General features: G+C 35.4%; 1 protein-coding gene across 2 annotated transcripts in view; it reads left to right on the forward strand.

Annotated features, from left to right (window-relative positions):
- The first annotated feature begins 2,081 nt into the window (after nt 1-2,081).
- The window catches only part of MORC3 (MORC family CW-type zinc finger 3), a 39,637-nt gene continuing 18,632 nt past the window's right edge, over nt 2,082-23,086 (forward strand). For both annotated transcript variants that reach the window (XR_015796796.1, XM_007423327.3), the window contains exons 1-9: nt 2,082-2,171; nt 7,588-7,660; nt 8,364-8,496; nt 10,259-10,473; nt 12,661-12,808; nt 14,818-14,968; nt 16,159-16,290; nt 17,976-18,095; nt 22,131-22,228. Coding sequence is in view for 1 of the 2 variants with exons in the window: in XM_007423327.3 (XP_007423389.1) it covers nt 2,130-2,171; nt 7,588-7,660; nt 8,364-8,496; nt 10,259-10,473; nt 12,661-12,808; nt 14,818-14,968; nt 16,159-16,290; nt 17,976-18,095; nt 22,131-22,228 (1,112 nt within the window). In the remaining variant the exon portion in view is untranslated. The remainder of the gene's footprint in view (nt 2,172-7,587; nt 7,661-8,363; nt 8,497-10,258; nt 10,474-12,660; nt 12,809-14,817; nt 14,969-16,158; nt 16,291-17,975; nt 18,096-22,130; nt 22,229-23,086) is intronic.

Here is a 23,086-nt window from a genome sequence, read left to right on the forward strand (position 1 = left end):
TATATCAGGAAAAACATTAAGTATGAATGCTATGAGAATGGCATACTTAATAAGTCTGTATGATAATACAAGAAAGGATATATAGGGTATGAGTGCTGAATGAATGTGGACTGAATACAACATTGAGTAACCAGTATGCAACCCTTTTACCAGAAAAAGTATCTATAAATGTAAACTACCACAACTTTATATAAAGCAATAAATTTGACCTTCTAGATGTATATGGATTCAGTAAACAAGATGGATGGATGTGTGTGTGTATGCTATTAATAAAATATATCTATTCTTCATAGATTGTTTATATAGTATTAACATAGCATTGTCTGCAGGGCAATTTTTTCCTCTTCCCTTAAGTTTCTAGAAATGCTTCCAGCAGTCTAATCTTGGCTGATTTCAGTCTTATGTTATCTGAATCACTCCCAGGATTGTAACTAGTTCAAACTACAAATTCATTAATGGCGATAGGAATAGATAGCTTGAATTAACTTTTCATTTTGGGGGCAAATTCACAAAACTAGCAGCAGATAACTGTTCAGTTGTCTCAGAAGCATGCCTAGGCAAGAAAATCTGCATCTTTTATAAACCATCAGGAGATTCAACACCACTTCTCAAGGATTATATAAATCAAGGCATCGTCCACACTACATCTGTTAACTAGCTAATCAACACAGGAAGTTCTGTGTCACACCTTACTGCTGATTGGTTTATGGTTAACATCTAATGAAATCGCCTCTCTCTTCTCACCATTTCTCATTTTCGCTCCCCCCCCCCATAACAGTGATTGCAACTTTGGAAAGGGAGTGTTTATGTGTGCTCTTTGTAAAATACCCATTCCCAAGTAGACCGTTCTCCAAAATATCAGTTCTTCTCAAACAACACCTATAGGTTCCAGAGTGCTCCCAGGATATTCTGAGTTAAACTTTCTTCCCACTACCAGCAGGTGGGCATGCTTCCAGAGAGCCCTGAACTGCAACCACCTACCATTTATTTTATGAATATCTATGGGGCAAGGAAGCATTCCTAGAAATAAAGATAATGCTAGAGGTTGTCACTTTGCTTTAATTAAAAAGCAGTCTTTAAAAAACCAAGGCACAATTCCAGGATCTTATGAGAAAAGGTACAGAGATATTCAAATGTACTGAATTCCTTAACACATGATTTCCTTTGCTTGACTTTACTTATGTTTTCTGTTTAGGCTCCTTTCTTCCATTTTTAACTGATAAGGGCTGGAAGCACGCTAGGAATAGAAGTTTTAGTGCTACTGGTTTGAAAGACTAAAGATTTCCTCTAATGCATTATCCCGAAGAATTTAATTAAGCACTGATCAATGTAGAACTCGCAGATCAAACAATCCAGCTAGGAAGCCATTGAGAAAATAAATAGGACAAGAGACAATTGCTGAAATTGTCTTTTTTGAGAAAAAAAAGACAATTTCAGCAGTTGTCTTTTGTCAGTTAAAAAGTGTAAGTATCAAGTGGCCAAAACTTTCTATATTCAACAGGTAGGTCACATGTATAGTTTCATATGTTCTGGAAATTTCAGGATATAACATCCTGTATTTGCATCACTTTTTCTGTTTTTTTTTTTTTTTCCCCCAGATCCTAAGCTTGAAAGCTTGGCTCCGGATTTGTAAGACGCTCTAGGGATTTCTCTGGCTAACTAAAACTACGGCTTCAAAAATCAGGACAACCACTAGATGGCCATGTACTCAGGGCCATTTCCAAGTCTCATTCTGCAATTAATACTTGTTTTCACTTTACTAAATGAGCAGACAACATGCAAGATTGCGTCGCATCAGCTTGATTGTGGCAAAGCTATGGTGTGGTAGTTCTCTTTACCTTATGCATGAAGCGTTTCCTCGGGTGGGTGGAGGGAGAGAGAAACAGGTACAGCTACGAAAGGAAATGCAAACACTAGGAATAAAAGACTAGAAAAGTACGCGATAGCGGATGCCTTCTACATGAGCATAATTTAAAAAAATGCTACAGCGCTCAACGCTACAGCCCACAACAGAGAAGGAAAGCGAAGGAAAACATGCATTTCCCCTTTCCCGGCCCCGCCCCGGAAGTACCTTGAATGGGGGAAAGAGAAAGCTTTAGGTTGGCTGCGGCTTTTGTAGTGGAGCTAAGATGGCGGCGGTGCAGTCCCAGAGCGGGATTCTTCTTAGTGCGGTGAGAGATGGAATATAAGACTTGCTTGTTTTTTGCCAGGAGGAAGAAGGGGAGGGAAGGAGGGTCCCTTTCACGGGGTCTGGGAAGCCAAGCAAAAGACTTTCGGTGTAGTTATGAGTGCGCCCTTGTTTCTTCCGACGGCGCTTGTGCAGGGGGTGGGGTGGAGGGAGGTTTGTGTTTTCCAGTCTCGAATTCCCGCTTTCTTTTCTGATGTTATAATTCCGTGCTACGGATCTGGCTACGTTGAGAAGTGGAAGGGGGTTTGTTCGTTTGCTTCTTTGTTTTTTTCTTATTATGGAATTTTGCGGTGAAGTCGTATTTGTTTTTCTGTTTTAGTACTGCAGAACCGCATCGTTGAGACCTCTTTCATTTACCAATGTCTTAAATAATTTACATAGGCTTAAGAATTGTATTAAAAGCTCAAATAATGTCAGTCCTGAATTACTTCCTTGTAGGTCTAAAGGAGGATAAAGCACAAATACTGAAATGATATTTTCCGTTCAAATCTTCAAATGCCCAGGAGTTTTATTGGGAATCTGCAGTTAGATGATTTTATTAGGATTTTAGTTGCAGTCTCATAACAATTAGGGCTCTTTCTCGTGGGAAATATGGTGGTTGTATGACGACGAAAAGTGAGAATCCCAAGGAAGCAACCAATTTGGATGTTGGAGATAGCTTTCGATTCTCTGAAAGGGAGGTGGAATCAACAGCAACATGATCTTGATAGCCTGGTTTTTCTCATTAAATGCCAGTACTGTAGTCTCTGATATAAACACGTGCAGCTGCCTTATCGATCCATTTAGAGCAGCGCTTGGAGTCTGATAGTGATTTGTCGCAGTCTCAGGCAATAATGTTTCCTTGCCTTGTTGTCTAAAATCTTTTTTGTAAGAAAAGTCACAGGTTACACCTGGGATTTAGTATGCTAACGGTTTTTGCTTCAGAAATGTTTACCTAATGTCATTTGGCTAAGAAGTCCTTTAAATCAAAGCCAAAATGAAACCAGTAAGTGATAAAACAGTAACAACAGAACAGTTAACCGTGTAAGACTATGAAAGCCACAATAATGAGATAAAACCATGGCAGTATTAATTGCTTGGGAAAATAAGCATGAATCCTGAGTATGTATCAGTATACTATATATCTTTTACTTGGTGGAATGCTGGGTTGGCCACAGTAATTTGACTTGCAAGGCAGTTGGTACCTGGATATCCTTTTCACATAATGTGAGCGTTCTTGGGATAAAATCGGATTATACTTGGGATCTACTGGCCAAAATATGCTAAAATGGACTGGCACAGCTTTGCCACTAGCAGGGATACTAAAGATAGCACTAAACTGGTAGCCTATACTACATCTTCTCTATCTTACTAACATTCATTATGTGAAAGCCTTGGTGGAGGTCAGTATCTGTAGGCCCATTTGGTAATACCATAGGATATGGAAGATTGCACGCTGTAATGTAAGAGGAGTAAATGGTAAAGAGCATGAATTAATTTAAATGAAAGGAAGAAAAATAGATATGCTTTGGGTCTGCGAAGCTGAGGAGGGGAAGGATCTAATAGAGGTGAATGAAGATTTGTTTGATCTTGTTGAGAGGAATTGATGTAGGGAAATAGTATCATTATGAATTAAAGGATTAAAATCTATGACAGAAAGTATGAATTGGTATCATTTAGATTGTTGTTTGTGTGTATAAAAATAGAATTTTATAGGTTGGTGATGGTTGCATATTCCAGCAAAGGTGATAATGGAATAAGTTTGCAGAAAAATTGCACAATAGTTTGAATGAATTTTATCTAGGAGAAAAAAAATACCCCATTAGGTGACAAGAGTAACTGGGTGGGTATGAGACAGGAGAACAGAAAAAGCTCTTGGGCCATTTGACATCCAGTGTGAATGACAGTTTGAGGATTATCATTTGACATCCAGTGGTGAATGACAGTAATGATAGTTTGAGGACTTTCTGCTTAGAAAAATGTCTGTTCCGGCATAAGTCTATTCATGTGTGCATATGGAACAAGAATTAATCCAAAAGCATGATGGATTTGTTTATGATGATGATGATTGAATTAGTGAATGCCACAACGGTGATACAGTAAGAGGTTCTGAATATGGCATAGATTAGTGTGTGAGAATAAATGGAATGCTTTCTAAATGGGTCGGCACTGAGCAGGGAATAAACAAGGATGTGTGATGTCCTCTTGGTTGTTTAAATGATTTATAGATTCACATGTTAGAGAATGCATATAATAATATTAGAAGAAAGCACATAAAATTAGATATTTAAGTGTGTGAGGAAAAAGAAAGAATGAATAACTGAATTGAATACAAAATTGGGTGAACAGTATGAAAGAAGTACATTGAAATGGTTTGAGTCAGGATTAGAGAGAATGAAGTAGGGTTTTTTACTAATGATTTTATTAAACATTATAGCTAACATAAAAAATAATACAAATTATAAAAAATAAAATAAAAATAGAAAGTGCAAAAGAAGAAAAAATATATAAATAAAAATAGAAAAAATAACATAGCAACAAAAAAGAAAAGAAATATATAAAGAAGTAACTTCCCCCTTCATCACAAGTATAAACAATTTTAACAACTTATCACCTTCTGTTAACATACAGCAAACAATCACTTCATCCCATATCTCATCTCTTACCTATAAATAGATCCTTAAAACCTCGTCATTCAGTCCTGGTCAGCAAAAGTCCATTAAAGGTTACCATAAGTAACATATCTATTTTAACCTTGATCAGATAAACCCACTTTATATTCCTTCCTTTAACTTACCTATAAAGAGATCCTTAAAACCTCATCATTCAGAACGTTGATTTTGGAAAGTTATAAACAGATTAAGGGCCCAGATGGATTTGAAATAAGATTTTGAAATTAATCATAAGAATTCTTGTCGTGGGAAATGCTGTTGTTGAATTCTTAAAAGAAAACATGATAGGATGAGAATTTGAATGTTGGACACTAGAGAGAACTAGAAGGAACTAAAGGTTACAATTAAAGGAGAATACTTAAATTTGACTTATTAACACAGAATGTAGCAAAATATTTTAACATTGGATGTATTGGAAGATATTTGTGAGTAATGGATTCAGAAGTTAATCTTAAAAATGTCTGCCATTATAGGTAGACTGTCTTTAAAAGATGTTATGGAAGAGGAAAAAGTTTTACTGGACAAGTCTGAGATTGATCTGAAAGTGGATTTAAAAATGACAAGTTGTTCTATTTCAAGGTAGCAGACAGATAACAGTTGCCAAAGAGCAGAAGCAGATAACAGCAGACAAGTTGTAAATCAAAGACTTAGCAAAACAAAGTACTATTTGTCTAAGTGGCAAAAGAGTAGTCTAGTTACATTGCCAAAAGTCACAAAGCCAAATCAGGTAGTCAGCCAGTCCAGAAGTCAGGAATTCAAGAACAGGATACACAGGAACACAAGACATGAGCTAGATTCCCAAACAGTTGTTTCCAACAGAGAGTGAAGGCAAAGCAAGCTACATAAATCTCTCTGCTGGCAACTGGCTACAGTTATTCAGCCCTCACCCTTTGCCTTGCAAGGAGTCTCATTGATTGATGCTGCTCTGCTCTCCTCTGTGTGTGTCTGGATCTGGGGCATGGGGGTCATGCCTTGTCATCTGACTACTCCAGCTGATCAGGAGATGCCTGTGGCTGATCAGCCTCAAGGTGATTCCTGAGGCTGATGTTCCACAGGCAGAGCTGGAGCAACATTGTCAGAGTTTGCTCTGAATCATGGCTCATGATACAAGCTACAAGAATGATATGGAAAAAGATGCTATATTGGATATATAAATGAAACTGGCTGATATCTTAATAATTAAAAGGGATAGACAAATGGCAAAGCAAAGGAGTGACTTGGATAACTTTCTTATATTGGATTTACAAAAGAGATCTGTTAAAGTTCTGAAGGATTTTGTGAGAAGGAACAAAGAAAAAAGGAAAAGGAAACAAGCTCTAGGACATTATTTGAAGGGATTAAAGATTCTAGTTATTATATCCTCATTGGTACTGAGAATTATACTTAGTAGCAATCTCACAAGTACTCTGTTTAAGGTTGGCCTATTTTTTCTGCCTCAGGTTTTACTGAGGTTTGGGTCAAGGAAGAATCTTATCCCAAAGGAATAGTGTTATGTCCTTTTTCACAATATTAATGTTAATTAGAAATACCTGGAGTATGCACTAAAGCTATATGGTTAGTTGACCTTGGTTATTAATTTTTAATGGTTAACCTCAGGAATTACCTGAATTGTATCTAAAGCAAGTTATTAAAAACTAATTCATAGTTACAGTTGGAATCTGTATAATTGTCTTAGAATATTCACTCTTAGAGAAGAATAGATTGCACAATCTCCATCTATCCTCCTCTAAAAGTGTTTGTCAGGAAGTTGTGTTTTTATATACATGTTTTTTTGGTTGGAATTGGATGTGGGGCAACAGTCTTTGAAAGTTTGATTTGCTCCTCCTGCTGTACACCATACTTTTATGATTTATACTTATTGCCACTTTGACAATACAGTGGCTGTAACAGCCTCCAAGTAGTGCTGATAAAACTCTGAAATTAATATTAAATAATACTGTGTGTGCACATGCACGTGCTAAGATCTCAGAACATTAGTAACTTTCACAGAATGTCAGAACTTTCACAAGAGACCTCAAGGTGACAATGAGAAAGAGATCTTAAGATCTTGAGATTTCAATCATTTTTTATGTTCATACCATTGGACACCCTCCATTTGAAAACAATGCTGAACATTTACTTTTTTAATTGCAGTGTTTCATTTTGATGTTGCCATCATATTCTGTGAACACCTCCTAGGTACACTCTTTTTTCCATTCATTTATCTATCACATTTATATCCCACTGCAATCATATGCAAACTCTCAGCAGCATTTTACTTCTTTAACCTCCATCAAATCCTTTAAACCATTTTAGTTAGTGGCTATGGCCACATCTTGTAAGAGGTTACTGTATATTGTCACAGGAAGAGCTACTCCCTTAAAACTTACATCCAAGACTAAGAAGAATATTCAAGAAGGAAGTTGAAAAGGAAGTAAAAATATTCTCTTTTTTGTCCTCCCTTCATAAATGCTTTGTGGGACATCTCATGTCATACAGATATAAGCCAGCTAGCTATCATAGCTGATTCATAAGGCCATTTATAGTAAAACTTAATTGTATTCTTTGAATAATATTTGAAGTATTCCAACTTCCTGTATGTCATTTTTTCTTATTATTAACCACAAACAAAAGCTAATACAAATATATCTTCAATGTTATCTGTAGGTAAATCTTTGCAGCCTTTGAGCATCAGGTAAAGTTTATATTGCAGAAAGAGTTTTAAGTAAAAATGCTTTGTGTTAACCATTAAATTTTCTTTCATTTCAGTTGTGTCCCAAATTTTTGCATACAAACTCAACCAGTCACACTTGGCCTTTCAGTGCTGTGGCTGAACTTATAGGTATGTGAACAGTATTTTAGTTACACAATTCAAGCTATTTTGTTTATTTACTGGGCATTTCTGTATGTAGTTCAAAGCACAGGTAATGTCTGTTTTCAGGCACTTTTGGAACTCATGATCTAACTATTCCAACCTAGTCCTTATATTCTAGATTTGTAGTTAATTTCTACTTACCTAAGCTATAGAATATTTAATGAACTGCATTTCAGCAGGTGAATTTATATTGTAAAATAAGAGGATACATCACATTTATTTGACAAATGTATATAGCCGCCCATCTAACCGAAAGACGTCTAGGTAGCAAACAATGATAAAACATATAAACATAGCTCTCTATGAAAGATAAAGGTAAAATGTCTTACAATCTAACTCAATTCCTGGTGACTTGATAAACACAATTATGTCTGTGGTTTGTTGTTGCCTTCTTCCACTACATTTTTTCTGACTTCTAGTCCAACCTCCACCTAGGTGATCTCAGAAAGCTTAGGACTAAGAGTTTTGTTGGATTGTTTGTAGTGGTAGAATATTATTATTATTAGTAGTATTAGTATTAGTATTTACATAAGTCTATTTTGTGGATATGTTTCTAGCGTGACAACAAACTGATGCAGATTTTGAGATGAGTACACCTAGAGAAGAAGAATAGTTATGTAAATCAACATGATAATCCTAATAATAGTTTTGCATTGTTATTTATTTTTAGATAATGCATATGATCCAGATGTAAATGCTAAACAGATGTGGATTGACAAAACAATTATAAATGAGAATATATGTTTAACATTTATGGATAATGGAAATGGTATGAATGCAGATAAATTACATAAGATGTTGAGGTAAGCAAGATTTACTACTCCTTATTCATGCTGATCAAATCTTAAAATCTAAAGATATAATTGCATATGAACAAAGCCTAATTTGTGGTGAAATATTGAACAGTTTTATTTAAATAGAAATTATTGTTTCAAAGAATGCATTACAGATAAGTCTCTGTAATCGAGCGTATAATTTTATATAAGAGCAACTAGTTTAACATCTACATATGTTAAGAGAAATTGAGAAATAGAGACGTGAACTCAAAGAACATTTTGTGCAGTTAGAGAGTGCTCTAGAGTACTACAGCAGCTATTTGGGAATAGTATTTCTAATAGGAATTTCTAGTATTGCTAGAAACTGCTCTGGGAAGTTTCTGTGAAAAAACTATAGCATAAGGAAAAGTTAGTTTTTAGATTGAAAACAATTATTTGAATCTAAAGAAATAATATGACTCTGGGTTGCCCAGATTCATATTAAATGCAAGTTGGTATTACAGTGAATGCTTCCTTTGTGGTTTCATAGGAAATTCAGTATGAATGACATCCTATATATATATTATCCTGTTCCCATACTAGTGAATGTGTCAGTGGCATCTCTATGTTCCAAATATACATTTGTAGGCCTTTGTTCACATTTAAAATGAGGGAGCAGGGCTGGAGGCACAGGTATCTACCATAAACCAGGATGTGCAGCTTTATTCTGCTCTGTTTTGAGTCTGCAATCTAAATATGGTGGAGACCTACTTTGTCAGTTAGATTCTATAAATAATTTATAATGTAATGTAGAGGTCTAGCAGAACATTACTTGCAGGTAGTCTTCGACTTATGACCATTTGTTCAGTGACTGAAGTTACGGCAGTGTTGAATGAAAGGACTTGTGTTCCATGCCCAAAGTTACAGCCATTGCAGTTCCCCCCATGGTCACATGATCAAAATTTGGGCACTTGGTAGCCTGCCCACACTTAAACTGCAGGGGCGCTTTAACTCCCCCCACCCACTTTTCTCCTCCCATCTATGCCCTTTTGGCCCCCTGCCACCCTGTGTTCTGCTGCCCCAGCTGACTGTCATCTTGCTCCCACTGCTGACAAAGCATGCCCGGCCTGGCTGCTGGGCCGGGCTGAGCTGGCTTCAGCTGCAAAAAAAAAAAAAAAAAGCCAAAGGCAACTGCACAGCCACCACACCAAAAAGCCCCTTTGCTTTTTTTGTTTGCTTTGCAGTACAAAAGGGCTTTTTGGTGCGGCAGCTCTGTGGCTGCTTTTGGCTTTTTCTTTCTTTTTTTTTTTTTTTTGCAGCCAAAGCCAGCTCAGCCCAACAGCCAAGCCACACATATCTCATCAGCAACAGGAGTAAGGGTAGGGGAGTTGGAGGCAGTCACTTACCTTACTGAGGCTCAGGGCTGGGAGGGACCAAGCCCAGAATGGCTTGGATTGGGGTGGGTACTCACTTAACAACCTGCAATTCTCGGTTAACAATGGCAGCTGGGACTGCTGGGATTGCTGTCACTAAGCAGTGCGGTCACATGATGTCTTACTTTAAGACTGCATCACTTAGCAATGGAAATTCCAGTCCCAGTTGTGGTTGAAAGTCAAGGACTCCCTGTATTGTACATTGCAGGACATCAGTTATACCAAAAGGTGCTTCTACAATGTATTTTTCTATGTAATTTTGTTAACCAGGATTAAAGTTGCATTGTATTTCAAGTTAAAATAAGAATATTCACTTGGATATTCAGCTCTGATATGAGGAATATAACAAAGTTTTTTCATCTTTCAACTCATTTCAGTTTTGGCTTCAGTGACAAAGTTACACTGAATGGCCACGTTCCTGTTGGATTGTATGGAAATGGATTTAAATCAGGATCTATGCGGCTGGGAAAAGATGCAATTGTTTTCACCAAGAATGGAGAAGTCATGAGTGTGGGCCTGTTATCACAGACATTCTTGGAAGTTACAAAGGCAGAACATGTAATTGTTCCCATAATATCATTCAGTGAGAAAAATATCCTTTTGGTATTTTTTTCTCCAGGAATTGGACAATTCAAATTGTATTTTTCCAAACACATATAATTGTTTCACAAGTTCTTTAACTAAAAAATTACTTGTTGCGTTATGATGTAAAATGTATATAGGTAATCATCCAAAAATTTGCACTGCTCAAGAAATTTCACCTTTTACCTATGCTGATGTATTTAGTACCAGAGAGCTATTATTCTGATTATTTAATTCTTGAGAAGGACTGCTTTCATACTGTTGGTATCTCTTTTGGCTTGGGTGAAGACTCAGTTTATTAATGTTCATATCAGTTTATTAATGATCATATCACTATAAAGTCAGTGCAAAACCCTTGGAAATTTCAATATAGCAATCACTCTTATATTGGCTTTTTTAGTATACTTAATACTAACCACGATGTATCAATAAAAGGTCAGTGAGTTGCACATAATGTAGCTAGCTAAGAAAGCATAGATGCATTTGAGGAGATGCTCAGCATATTCTGTAGCAACTCATAAAACTCCCCTGACTTTGGTGTGGAGAGCCACACAATTCAGCTGGAGGCCACTGATTGTGAGAACAGGAAAAAAGAGGGTAGGTATTGCTACAGTTATCTCTTAAGTACTACATTTGATTATTTCTCACAGCTCTTTGGAGGAAAAGAGAAATATATTAATTCTGGTCATGATTGTATATTTATCTAAGAATAAATTCTGATTAAAATACTAAGGATTAGGTCTAAGTAAAAGGGTAAAGAATTAAGTTGCAACTTCAGCATATCTATATCACCATGAAATCTGTTGCCCTGCAGAGTTATTTGGAAAACAGAAAATGTGCTTGTTTTATTCCAAAGAATGGAAAAGCTGGTGTGATACTCATTATTTAGGATAGTTCTCTGTGTATTTTGCCATTATATTCCATAAGAAGGTTTTTCTGTTTTCTAATATGTACCCTCAAACTATGGATATCCCTCAAACATAGCTCCAAATGATTCTCAAAAGGCTTAAAGACAGCAAATTTTATGTCTCTTCCATGTATATTTACCCACACAAATGTAACAACTAAGTTGTCCATAATATTTTGACATGAAAACATCTGTACATCAGGAAAAACCAGATAGGCCTACATCGTTTTGAGAAGCAACAAAAATTTCTTTTACAGACCTTTTTTTTTTTTTTTTGCCTCCTCTCCATTACATTTCTTTGGTGATTTCTAATTCTGTACTCTGCCCCTACCTGCAATCCTCTCATAATGAAAAATTAGTTGCTGACTCCTTTGCCAATATTAATGAGCAAAATGTTAGCAAAGATTTCCTTTCCTAACTGCACATTAAGCCAAGGAACATGAAAGGAAGATTCCAAATCTGGAAATTGTAGCTTATCTGTTTGCCTAGCCATGGGTAGCTTATCTGGTTCTTGCAGTGCTGTACTTTGTCAGAAAAAGAGTTTGACACCCCCCGCCCAAATGCTATATCTACATTTTAGAAGCAAAAGATCTAGGTCTGCCCCTATAAAATTCAGTGAAGGTTATATCTATGGAGAAGTTGAAAAACGGGTTGGGAAAATGGAATGAGGTACTTGATCCCTTGATAGAATGGAATGATGGAATGAGCAGAAACATTCCACAATAGGACATTATTGTTACAGATTCTATATTTTGTTAAACGTCATTCTGAAAATTAAAAAAAAAATGTAGTTGCAGGCTTGCTATTTGAGATAATGCACTTAATATATCCTGCTACTCTTATTTCATCTGATGTGCTTCTAAGAAGTGCAAGGGAGGAACCAGAAATATATGTTCCCAACTGAATTCTAGACAGGAATATAAACACCTATAAAAACCAAGTTAGAATAACGAAGGTGAAAATACATGCATTGCAATTACTAGTATATTTTATGTTTTAAAAAATCACATTGCACATATATGCTGTATGCTTACAGTTTTAAATACATATGGTGCAGATGGTAATGCGAAAACAGAATATCTGTAGGATTTGGTCTTGAATTAAATCAAAGATTGCCACCATTACATTTATCAGCTCTTCTGGAACATAATCATTCAAAAGACCAGAAGATGCCTAGATATCAGTAGAACTGGAACATTCTGATATTGAAGGTTTTTAAAACTGCAGGAAATGGCCATCTAAACAATGTTTGAAAAAGTTGAAATGTACTACATCCTTAATGTATTTTACGGCAAGTAATGAACCCAGATGAATCAGCAGCCAGTTTGAGGGCTATTTTGGACTATTCCTTGTTTCCTACTGAAGAGGAGCTGCTTGCAGAACTTGATGCAGTTAAAGGAAAAAAAGGGACACGGATTATTATTTGGAACCTTCGAAGGTAAGAGGAAATTTTAATGTTGATAATGCAACTTTATAGTATGTTAATTTCCTAATGCTATATAAAATAAGTCTGAGTTTATATTTACATGATAAATTAATATGGGATTGTATTGTATTTAGATTTACCTAGCAAATTCTGTAAGTAAAAGAGAATATTAAAGAACTCAGAATGATCTGAGCTTAAAACATTCAGAGCTTGGCTTGTTCTTTTACAAGCTGTAATTAGCTTGGCTAATTTTGTTTTTTGTTTTTTCTCCCAACATAAAATAAAGTAGCAGTGACTGATTTCAGCTATATTATCAGAAACTAGGTGAGGAAGAAGCAGCAGTTATTTAAGCATATTTTCAGGCAGACAAACAGCTGCTGTTGGATTCCAGCCAATGAAACATCTGGCTCAGACTGGATGCTATATCTGCATGCAAATGCATGCAGAGAAAACACACTGGAAAATGTTCCAAAAACCAGGAAAGGGTCTTGAAGTTACTCTATCTTCAAGAATATAGCTGCCTTTAGACTGTATGCACTGATAAGAAATTTTGGGGATTTTCTTGATCTATTTTTTTTATTTTGCTTTGATGCTTAGATCCATATTTTATTTTGCTTCATTTATATTATATTTCTCTGTAGTGCATTATAAAAAATAATTTGCTAATAATTTCTTTATAAAGTAGAATATTTGCTTCATTTACATAAGCAAGTAAGGGGATTATGTTTGGATTATATAACTAGAATGCCTCTGCTGCTTTGACATAGATGACTAAAGATTGTAAATAAGATCTGAAAAAGGGGCTGAGCAAAACAGGCCTCTGCTACTCCTCTACCCCCTACACTCAGGGATTTCCATCCAAAGTTATGCATTGTGTTGTTAGCTAACAATTTCAACAAGCCATGAAATGAGATTGTTTAGTAGAGGACTTCCCTTGCTATAACAAAATTACAGTTGCCTTTTATGCCTCTGCATTATGCTTTCTTTTAGAGCATTAAGCAGATGCAAAGACTGCTGTGCACTATGATCATTACATTGGTGTCGCTAATACTGCTGATGGGGTTTTCAGGTTGTAAAATGCAAATACCTTATTGATGAACCTTTGGGTGTGTGCACTATACATGTACCTGTTGATTCTGAGTTTGCATGCTCTATGATAAATGCAGAGACAATCTTGCTTTAATTGTTTGCTGAGTATTACCATTAGATGTGCATTGTGACTGTGCATTAAGAAGAGAGAGAAGCTTCATTTCAATGATTGATGAAGTGTATTTTTTCTTTTTTTGCTGTTGCTGCTGCTTGTTTTTAAATTAATGGTCATGTGCTCTTTGCTGGGCTTCTGTGGCCGTTAAGTCGTGCTTAAACTGTTGTCTCCATTATTTCCCAAGGAAGATTTTAAAATGTTTATATTCTTTAAAAAAAAATCACCCTCTTAGCCAACTTTTCTCCAGGTTGTCTAAATGACAGCATAGTGTATACTACCACCCTATTTTTTGTAGTTATAGGGTGAAAATAATGAAGCAAAGGCGTATTTCAACTAATCCCTGTTGGTAGAACATAACTTCTGAGTTCGTTCCATCAGAACACCGTCAACTAGTACTCAAAACAATGATTTTTCCATATTTTGTGCATGTAGCTAATACATAATTACTTTGTTAAGGATTTGGTTAAGATTTCCAGATAAAGATATTGCATTGTGCATAGTTAGTAATTCTTCAAACGATTTTGCTTATTGAGAATCAGTATTATACAGGTAGTCCCTGGATTAAGAATGCCTGGTTTTAGGACAACCCATAATTAAGAATAGAGCCTATTATAGCAAAATTTGAGTTAAATACACAATGGTTCAACTTAATTACACAATACTACTAATACAGTATTATACAATAATACTGTTCTGGCTTACCTACAAATTTGACTAAAGGACAGACTTGAGAATGGAACGCATTCTCAACTGGGGAGTACCTGTATCTGGGCAAGTAATTCTTGCTTAAATTCAGTATTTGCATTTTCTTCCACAGAGAGAAAAATGAACAAACAGAATTTGACTTTGATACCGATAAATATGATATTAGGATACCTGCAGATTTGGATGAAGTAACAGGAAAAAGAGGCTATAAAAAACAAGAGAGACAAGATCAGAACATTCCTGAAAGTGATTATTCGTTACGGGTATGCATATTATTCATCTTTTAAACTATGACTTGCAGTGTAATATTCCACAGTATATTTATTAGTTCTTAGTAATTGGTTGTATACAGTATTTGGCTTTCAGGTGGAATCCAGCTAACATATTTTTAGCAGAAGGGTTCTGTCAGGAGGGGAATATTTTCTTTTCTTTCTTTCACAGCTCTTGGTTCACAGCCCTTGGTTCCAAATCTCCTCTGAAACCGAAACCACCTATAAAGGAAGGGTGTTACGAAAAATGAGAAAAAGACAAACTTCTGTTGCAAAACAAATTCTGTTTGCATAATGTTATATATAATCTACTTTTTATCAAAAATGATTCTACAATTATTTTGTTTCATAATTGTTACTAATAACATTTTTAAAATTATTTAAAATGCAATATGAACAGGTAGAACATGAAAATAGATATACTCATAGTAATACTTGAAGTAAGCGGCCATTATTCCAAGATGGCTTTCTTCTGCTGCTGGTGATTTGAAGAAATGACAACTTTCTCTGCTTTTTCATATTTTCGGAATAATTACCTCATTTTTATTCAGCAATTTAGGATCCATGTATGTGTGTGATACATATTTAATTCTTGTCTGTCTCTACCCTTAATCTTACTTAACATTCTTATAACTGTATTTTAGATTAGAGTAAATACAGTCCTGTTAGACTTTACAGATGACTGGATTTTAAGTGGTCTGCCACTGTGATGGACTGGAATGGTGGGAGGGGAGTAAAGAATGTGCTCTCATCTCCAGAGGAGCGAGGAAAAGATAAGCGGAGGAGACTGGCACCCCCCTAAGAAATTCCATCGGTGTGAACTGTCTGAGCCTGGGAACTGGTTTCATTCTGGGGAGATTCTTGTTAAGGGGTTGTAGCTAATAAACCTTGCTGGATTGATTCTGCATGGTCTCCTGGAGAGCCTTGGGCTAGGCCCGACAGCCACATGTATATGTAAATTAATTAACTTGCTCCTAGAATACCAGTCATGTGGCACACATCACTTTGTGTTTAATTATAACATAGATCTCTGATTTCTTGTAATGCAAAAATCTAGACATAATTTCAGTTACATATTTTGTGAGCTTTATAATTATGGATGAGTTATTGTAAATTGCTTTGATTTCCTTTGAGATTGTAATACTTGAGGAAAATATAACTATACACTTTTATTTGCTTTTCAGGCTTATTGCAGTATTTTATATTTAAAGCCAAGAATGCAGATCATTATACAAGGACAAAAAGTACAAACACAGTTGGTTTCCAAAAGTCTTGCCCATATAGAACGTGATGTTTATAAACCAAAATTTTTGGCTGTATCCTTTATGACTGTGGGCGATTGAATGTTGACCACAAAAAGATAACCTAGAGTGAAAACTCCACTCCCAGATCATATCATATTATTTCTGGCAGGAAATTTTGCTATCCTTCGTGTGATTATGTTGCTTTTGTTCAATCAAATATTGAAATATCCACAGTATTATCCTGAATTGTTTATGTGGAATTTTAATCTCTAGACTGCACAATATTAGTGCATGATCATGTTTTTCTTCAAGAATTGGTAAAATATGCAGCCCAATAACTCAAATTCCAGCAATCTTTGAACATGCACAAACATCTTGATAACATAAAGGTATTTGGAAGTCCTGGACATAAGGCAATCCCCAAATGAGGAATTGGGTAAACTGAGTTTGCTAATGAAAGTAATAGTGTAATGATAGTGTTCAAAGAAAGGCAAATTGCTGAATAGGTGGAACTCCTCAAAATCACTGTTACTCTTTTCTGAGCAACTAGTTAAGTGTGGACTGAATAGTGTGATAATAAAGTGGTTATATAGCTGGTTCAAAAATTGTATTCAAAGTGGTAAGCATTGGTATCTATCAAATTGGAGATGGGCATAGATTTGATCCTAGGCCCACTTCAGGTTTTTTTATAATTGACTTGGATCAAGAGCTAGGAATGCTTATCAAATTTGCTGAAGTCATAATTGGGTGGGATAACTAATGCCCTAGGGGCATAAATAAAGTTCAAATAAGTCAGAGAAACTGGAAGTAACCAATTGAAATGTAAAGGAGGCAGGTGCAAAGTTCTTAAATTAAAAAAAAAATCTGCAGATATATGATGGGATACCTGGGTAGGCAATAGACCTTGTGAAAAGTATCTTAGATAGTAGTAGGGCAAGATTCAGAAGAGCAATATGGTTGCAAAAAGGGTAAACGCAATTTTAGACAACATCAGTAGAAACATAGCTTTGAAACCACAAGAAATTCCACTTTATTCCACTTTGGTCAAACCTCTATCTTGAATACTGTGTCCAGTTCTCGACTCCACAAGAAACTGGAACTAGTTCAGAGAAGGGCAGGGAAATAAAGGGAAATTAAAGGAGTTGCAGGTGTATAGCTCTGAGAAGAGAAAGACTGTGAAATAGTATTCAAATGCTTGGAAGACTGCCACACAGAAGGTCGAGATGTTCCTCATTGTTCTAGACCACAGAATAATAGATTTAAGTTATAGGAAGTCATATTCCAATTGAACTTTAATGTGATGGTCCAAATCATCACTTCTAAGATTCTACTCGAAAAAGCAGAGCTTAACTTTATGTCTATTTATGATTGTAGCAATGATTTCAATCTCCTGTAGTTCATTTGGCTAAATTTTAAGCATCCTCTTACTCTGGACTATACGGCTCCTATATATCTAGTAAATGTAGTAAATCAGAGATCTAAACACTGAATACTAGAACATGGTATTATTTTATAAAAATCCTTTCATATATAATTCTAATTTCAAATTGCTTATAGGTGCCTAGTAAAATAAGCTTTTTTCAGAAAAAATCATGGTTCATTTACAATGCTTTATGTTAAGACGATTGTTTTTAGTTTTTTTTTTTTTTTAACTGCTTACAGACTGGAGAAGTTCTGGTTTTAGAGAACTTTTCACACTGAATTCTCAACTAAGAAAAGTTACAATTCACATGTTTTTCTTAACATGCACAAACAAGCCCAAAACAGTAAGAATTACTTTTGGATTCAACTGCCGAAATAAAGATCATTATGGAATGATGATGTACCATAGAAACAGGTTAATCAAAGCTTATGAAAGAGTTGGCTATCAGCTAAAGGTGAGAACGGATGCATATAATACGATTTTATACTTGTAAATAAATGTTCAAATTGTCAGTTAACAAGACTTTTTTAATACTGCTGATGTAAAATTTATTTTGTAGTTTTAAAGCCAGTTTTATTTTAAAGGTGTTATTTAAAAATTTCCTTCAGTACTTCATATTCACAGCTCCTGCTCAATGAGCAAGTGGTAGCTATGGCCTGGAGGGCCTTTGTACAACTTTGTCTCAGTTGGGCCTGTTCCTGGATTGGGAGTCCCTGCTCGCTGTCAGTCATGCCCTAGTCACCTCTCAACTACTGCAGGGTGTTCTACATGGGACTGCCCTTGAAGTACATATGGAAACTACATTTGTCCAGAATACACAGGTACTTATGGGTGCACTTTGGTATGTAATGTAATGCCTCTACTTCACAAGCTGCAGTGGCTTCCTGTTAGCTTCTGGGTACAGTTCAAGGTGCTGTTTATCACCTGTTTCTCACCTGTAATGACCTATATGGCACAGGACCAGGTTATTTGCAAGATCACCTCTCCCTAAGGACATCTGCCCATCCCACCCAGTCTAATAGAGGTAGCATATTCGGGTTTTTTCCTTGAAATGGTGCCACCTAATAGGCCCCCAAAGGTGAGCCTTTTCTGTGGCAGCATCTGCCCTTTGAAATTATCCCTTTCCCATCCCAATGTTTGGTTGTCCCTGACCCTGTTGGCCTTTAGAAACTTGGCTATTCCCCTAGGCACTGGGGCTAGGATGAGTAAATTCCCAGGAGGAGAGGGTATGAATGTGAGCCTGGTCTCCTATTATTGATAATTGTTTTTGATTGCTATTTTTATCTTGGATTTTTTTTTCTTGTAAGCTGCCCAGAGTTGCATTGTTTGACTTAGGTGGCAATATAAATTATTCTAATTAATTAATTATACTTTTACCAAGAGCAGACAATATGGTACTCTCCAGGTATTTTGTACTTTTAATTTCTGTCAGCATGACCGGTAGCAAAGATTGTGCTAGTTGTAGAAACCAGGTTGCCTGCCCTAAATAATCTGTACTAAGTGAGTAGTGTATTGTATAAAATATATATTTTAATAAATATTTTCACTATGTGGAGGGGCAACTTCCTCTTCTGTTTATCATTTCTGCTCCTTTTTCTGTATTGCAATTTCTCCTGTTTTGCTTAAGTTTTATCCTAACCAAGAAATACAAGATAGCTATCAGTCCAAAAATATTTGCTAATCTTAACCTATGTATACTTTTGCATATGTACTTCTGTTTAAAAATAATTTATAGGTAGTTTTACTCTGATTGGAAAAAACAGCCCTTTTTTCAGTTAATAAATATTATTTTGAAAATTGAGAACACATAACTCATGTAGCTAAAGAACAAAAGAACAAAACTACCCAAGATCAACCAACTAGTCGCCATGAATGATCTTACTAGTATAGCATAGCGCACAGGATGGCAATTTCTGCATCCTGGAACATGGATACCAAGGCCTATGATGTTTGTTTGACTTCCATAGATGGCTCTTAATTCTGTTTTATGTCACAATAAATAATGATTTAAAGTACATTGACAATTTAAACTGGTTATTTTAAAGAAACTAGGGGTATTTTGCTAGTTACTGAGTATTTTTGGAAACTCTCATTCTCTTAGAAGTTCTTTTAAATTTCTAGAGATAATATACAATTTAGTAATTGGCTAGAAAATGAAAGATCAAAGTTTTTTATAGTGTCTGGTATGTATTTAAATATACAAATTAAATATTCTATAGTATGTCAAGAATTATATTTCATTCTTCCGTACTACATTCTTTCTGTTCCAGCCACATTCTGAAAATCTTGCTGCTCTCCCAAGCTTTGTGGTGTTAAAACTGTGCCAGTTGGATTCTTTGTTACTACATTGTGGTGTTTGGGCCTCTGTTCAAGAATACATTTCAGTATGACTGTTTTAGTTGAGCCATAGGCCCAAGAAGTAGTTGGGTACATGAGGTTTCTTATTGCAAACCATCCTGAGACACAGGTTCTCTTGAATAAAATGCAACTATTATAAGAAAATTCTCTGAGGTCAAATATTTGTTTTGTTTTATTTAAATTTAATTTTATTACAGGAAAAAGCAAATAATTTCCTTACCACATTAGATAAACAGGACTAGATAACATACAGTGCACTACCAAATCACAAATAATGCAAGAATCTTTTGAAAAACAAGATAGTAAGAAGGATATTAATTAATTAATTTTTAAAATATTTATTTAAATGTATTGGCCACCCAACTCCAATGGACTGTGCTTAATACAACACACAAGAAAAAAGAAAATACAATTTTTCTAGAAAGAGAACTGAAATTAGAGATTAGTAATATGACCTTTCAAAACATGACTGTTTTCATTCAGTAATTTATATTTCCCTGTTTGTACAACTAGTACCCTGAAATAATGAAATATTTATATTTTCATTTCTATACTATATTCCCAGAATAGATATTCAGTTTTGCAGTCCATTGTTCAAGATGTCTATTGTGTTGATAAATAGATCACCCATGTCAAAAAATATTTATTTTGTTTATCTTTTCTCCAAACAAGTGCTTGGTGGTCTGAGCATATTTTGATTCTGTTAATTATTGCCATTTCTTCCTAAAACAGTTTTATGGTTCCCATAATTTATGGTTTTACAACATGCATTTATGGTTTTATGACATCTGGGTTTTGACCTTCTATTTACAGTTTTATGGTTCCAGGGTTTTATTCCTATAAGAATGAATTGTGAAATCCTGTGCACAGAGATACTGTTTTCATTCTCTTTACAAAAATCTCAGTTGGATGGATTGGCTCTGTTATGAATATTTGGTATAGCATTAACTTGGAGGTACTAAGGATAGCTTCTTTAATGCATTCTGCTGTTTTCCAGGTATTACAAAGTAAGATCTGACTGGCAAAAAGTGGAGGATCAGATTTGAACCTTGAAAGAAAAATCAGAATACTTCACTATAAATAAAAGCCTATTTGTATAATAAAACCTTAACAAGCTTAAAAGATGTATTATAATCAGAAGGACATATGACTTATTTTAATCTGCATGTTATAGGAGCTGCAATATATTCAACCAGCCAATAAGCTATAATATAAATACAAGAAATATTTACCCTAAAAAAATATTTACCCTAAAAAAAAGAGAGACCAGTCAAGATGCTTTTTCCTTGTGTGTAGACACGGGAGCCCCAACGTGGCCATATGGCAGGACTGCTCTCTTTAGGAGCATACTCAAAAGGGCAGTTTTGCAAGGTTACTGAAAGAAGGAATCCTGTGGTTTTAGATTTAAATACTTACTTTTATAAACACCAGTACAAAGGTGCATTTCTAAGGCAAATTTCCCTCCCTGGTGTTGTTATTCTTGGTTTTACACAGCTATAGTAAGTGTCTTTTAATGGGCTCAGAAATTAGACCCAAAAGATACATAGAAGAGTTTACAGAATTTTTTGAAATAGGAACATCCCAAATAAATGTAATGTATGATGTCAGCTAATTTGCACAAATAGCACTCTAGAATGTGCTATGAAAAATAAAAACTTGCTAAATTAACTTGTTGTATTAAGACATTGGTCCTGGAATTTCATCAGCCTATTCTTTTCCTCTTCTAAATACAGTGTCTTGCAGAGAGGCCTGCTTTTTCGCATACTGGCTAAACCAATTTGTCTACTTCCTATCACAATGTGAAATGTTCACATAGAGTAAATATCCTTGTTTTGGATACTTTTAAAAGCTGGAGAGTTTTAAAAGCTTCTCCCAGTTTCTCTACCATTTAAATCATAGTTTGCTGCACTATTTATTGTTGAGCTTTTGAAGTGGAAAACTATGGAACGTTATTTTAAAAAATACTAAAAGTTTACTTCAAACTAAAAAAAAATGCATATTTTGGAGATTTGTGTTACAGTTATACAAATATTTCTCTAAAACTTGATTAAGAGCATGAATGATCAGATATAACAGTGTTGATATAGTAACATATAAATACATTTGCATTTTCTTTTTTTTTCTTCCACAGGCAAACAATATGGGTGTAGGTGTAATTGGTATTATTGAATGCAACTTTCTAAAGCCAACCCATAATAAACAGGACTTTGATTATACCAATGAATATAGGTAAATGCTTATTTTATCAATGTAAAAGAATTTCTTTTCAGTGCACAAGTTAAATATTCTATTTATAAAACTAGATATTATACCAAGCTGGATGAATTGAACTTCATGCCAAATGGGCCCTAGTTTCTTTGTGTTGAGTGGAAGACCAGAGGATTCCATGAATGAAATAGAAGACTTCATGTAAATGGAAGCCTTGCTGTATCAGGATTTCTGATACTGAACACAAGTAAAAGCCCCCTGTAGGCCTTCCACTCTGAATGGATTTAATGCCTTGCTTGTGTATATGATGATGATAAGAGGGAGACCAGCATGGTGCATGTTTGTTTATCTTATTAAGAGGTACTTGTATAATTCTGTAAATAAATGCATGTACTGTGGTGTTTCAGGCAGGCTATTGGGATGGGAGCTTTAGACTTCTAACAAGATACAGTTCTCAATAGCCAATTTAGCATAGTGGTTCAAGGTACTGGATAAGAAACCAGGAAGCTGTGAGTTCTAGCCTTGCCTTAAGAAGCTGGGTGACTCTGGGGCCAGTCACTCTCTCTCAGCCCTAGAAAGAAGGCAGTGGCAAGCCACTTCCAAAAATGTTGCCAAGAAAACTGCATGGACATGTCTAAGCAGTCACCAGGAATCAACTGACTGGAAGTGTGAGAGGAAAATTATTAGTAGCCTTTTATATGTTTTAATGTAAGTTTTAAGTGCATTTAATAAGGCCAAGATAACTGAAATGTGACCTGTGGGGCACTTACAAGAAATAAGAGGAACTTGCAAAGTGAAGGAAATTACAAATTTGTTGACGAGAACAGAAGTGCCAGGGACAGGGCACCAACACGTGTTGAAATTTGTTCTGGGAATGAT

The sequence above is a fragment of the Python bivittatus genome, unplaced genomic scaffold (genome assembly GCF_059951505.1).
Source record: "Python bivittatus isolate LINGU-HERP-01145 unplaced genomic scaffold, Pbiv_v1 ctg000350_np1212, whole genome shotgun sequence".
In the NCBI taxonomy this organism is placed as follows: domain Eukaryota; kingdom Metazoa; phylum Chordata; class Lepidosauria; order Squamata; family Pythonidae; genus Python; species Python bivittatus.